At 37.2% G+C, this 2500-nt stretch overlaps 1 protein-coding gene across 1 annotated transcript in view; it reads right to left on the bottom strand.

The window, feature by feature from the left end:
* The window catches only part of LOC121315369 (transcription factor AP-2-delta-like), a 9787-nt gene extending 7562 nt beyond the window's left edge, over nt 1–2225 (bottom strand). Inside the window, exons 1-2 of the mRNA XM_041249393.1 lie at nt 2178–2225; nt 978–1475 (exon numbers count right to left, since the gene is read on the bottom strand). Coding sequence (XP_041105327.1) covers nt 978–1475; nt 2178–2216 — 537 coding nt within the window. The 5' untranslated portion in view covers nt 2217–2225. The remainder of the gene's footprint in view (nt 1–977; nt 1476–2177) is intronic.
* Between the last annotated feature and the right edge of the window lie 275 nt (nt 2226–2500).

The raw sequence follows: 2500 nt of genomic DNA, 5'->3' as shown, positions 1-2500 counted from the left end.
TCATTGGATGACATTGAATAAATAACCAGTTGAGTGACATTAAGACGAAAATTGGATAAACTACGGTCCTCTTTTTGCAGAGGATTTTCCCTTTGTCCGGTCCTTCACAATCCCCTAATCCCTTCTTTTGAAAAAAAAAAAAAACTACGCTTTATGCCGGGCAAAGGAAAAAAAAAAAAAAACATACAAACAAAATGAGCAGCAGACGCGCTCTAAAATCTAAACAGATCTTCAGATGCTCTGAGGAATTTATTCAGCTTTCTAAAACTTAACAATCGCAAAACAGGTCGCCTCGGCAGACGTTTATATCTGAATTGATGGATCTTGTGTACACAGTATCTGAAAGGTTTATTGAAACGAATCGCTTTAAAAAAAAAAAACTGATCCCACGTATAGCGTTTTTTAAAGCATTATATATACATCAGACATATTTGAAAATCGTAATTTTATTCGTTACATAATTGTTTTAGTTACTGTTAAAAAATAATACGAATAACTTATATTTTGTGTAGTTTGCATTAGCCTGTTCATAAGTGTTCGGCGTTACGTGTGTGTCAGATCAGAATGTGAACAGTTTATATAATATTTTACTGTAAGAGGCTATAAACTACAATTATTATTATTATTATTATTATTATTATTATTATTATTATTATTATTATTATTAGTAGTAGTAGTAGTAGTAGTAGTAGTGGTAGAAGCAGCAGCATTAAATGACAATAGCATTTATGACAATAGCATTTAGTTCAATGTTTTTGTTACTTTCATTTACGAAATGTAAATGCGTTCCTATTCAATAACGTCTAGTACACGTCTACGAAAATTTATCACGACAGTAAATAGTGCTGTCATCTAATAATAATAATAATAATAATAATAATAATAATAATAATAATAATAATAATAAATAAATGTATATACGTGTTTATGTATTCATTCGATTATTTTCGGTTTCAATATTCTGGGAGGTTATTTACCTGCAGGTCTTCGGCTCCCGTTGGTGGCAGCCCCAAACTGGATCCAGGCAAGAGTCTCTGATCTGGGTGCATGCCATACTGAGAGCCGTGACTCATTAGAGACAGGTCGTGCCGGCGGTAGGGATCCAGACACCCTAACTCTCTCCTCTGCTCATCGAGACAGGAGGATTTTAATGCCCGGGAGTTATGGATGTTAATAAAATCTGCAGGTTCCCCATGGTGGAGCTGCTGGTAGTACTGTTGGGAATGGTGAAGGCTGTTCAGTGAATAGGCATCAGGGTTAACAGCCGGGTGACTGTGCTGGAACTCGTAGTGGAAGGACTGGTGATGAAGTGGGGTATACTGGTGATTAGCGGAAAAATACGGGGAAGCAAACTCGGTGCCCGTGGTGGAGTAAGTTAGTGGAGACGTCGAGGAATACGCGACAGACGAGTTTGCCACGGATTCCAGGCATCCAAGCTGCATCAAACGGTAGCTATTTGATCCATCGTGACGTATCTGAAGGAGAAAAAAAGAAAATCTGAGGTATGTCATTTAAAATACCTTGCAGCTACCAGTGTGCAATCAGTTTGCTATATGAAAAATAAAAAAACAATTCTAAAAAAAAAAAAAATGAACTTCGAAATCCAGCCTTCCAAACAAAACTCAAAGCCCGCTTTAACATTACCTGATGGGGGTGTCATATATCTGAAGTATGGCAAGTACACGAGTAAAAAGCACTGTACCTATTACTCCGAAAGCCCTCAAGAAAATTGCACATGTCCATCACTCGATTTGAAGCGATTTTAAATACTATGCCATTCCACTTCATAATGTAGCTTAAAGGTAAAACCAGCAACCCCATCTGCAGCTTATTGCAATACAGGTAAGTGATGCTTCTGAAGAAGTGTACATAATAAACCCTTTTAATTACCGTGTGTCTTCATTGTGTTAGCTCAAAAAAATCCAGACAACCCTCAGTCCTTTTGTGAAACCGTGCTAGTGCTATTACAAAACATTACCTGACTAGTGCATAATGTTGCCTTAATCTTTCCAATATGGCTATTTATGGTTCGCAGGATTATGAAATGTTCGTTATGGCAACTGTTGTAAAGTAAGGAGTGGCATTCTTGGCGACAGATGTCATAACGAATTTCTCTTTTTTGTTTTTGTATTTTATCTGAAGCCGATTTTAATTAAGAATAACATTTAATTAAATACCTCCGCGTCGTGGACAAGTCCTGGAAAGGCTGTTGACATGTTTGCGTTCCAATAACCCGGTTTCTTGAGCTATCAAATAAATAACCTTACAAATCCGAAATAGAATCAAAAATACGATTTCTTCTCTCAGAGCCCTTCAAACCTGCATGAAATAAATTTCCCCTCTGCACAAAAGCAGCTCCCTGTTTCAGATTTTGTACTTGCTGGGTATTTCTTTAGCTGATGTCGTAGGTCCCTTGGTAATATAGAAGTTTTGAGAATTAAGCATCAGCACAGAGAAATGGGAGGACAATAGATGGAAGCGCTTCATCCCAGGAGACAAG

This window comes from Polyodon spathula, chromosome 5 (assembly GCF_017654505.1).
Source record: "Polyodon spathula isolate WHYD16114869_AA chromosome 5, ASM1765450v1, whole genome shotgun sequence".
Classification (NCBI taxonomy): domain Eukaryota; kingdom Metazoa; phylum Chordata; class Actinopteri; order Acipenseriformes; family Polyodontidae; genus Polyodon; species Polyodon spathula.
This window is presented reverse-complemented; position numbering and strand designations above follow the sequence as displayed.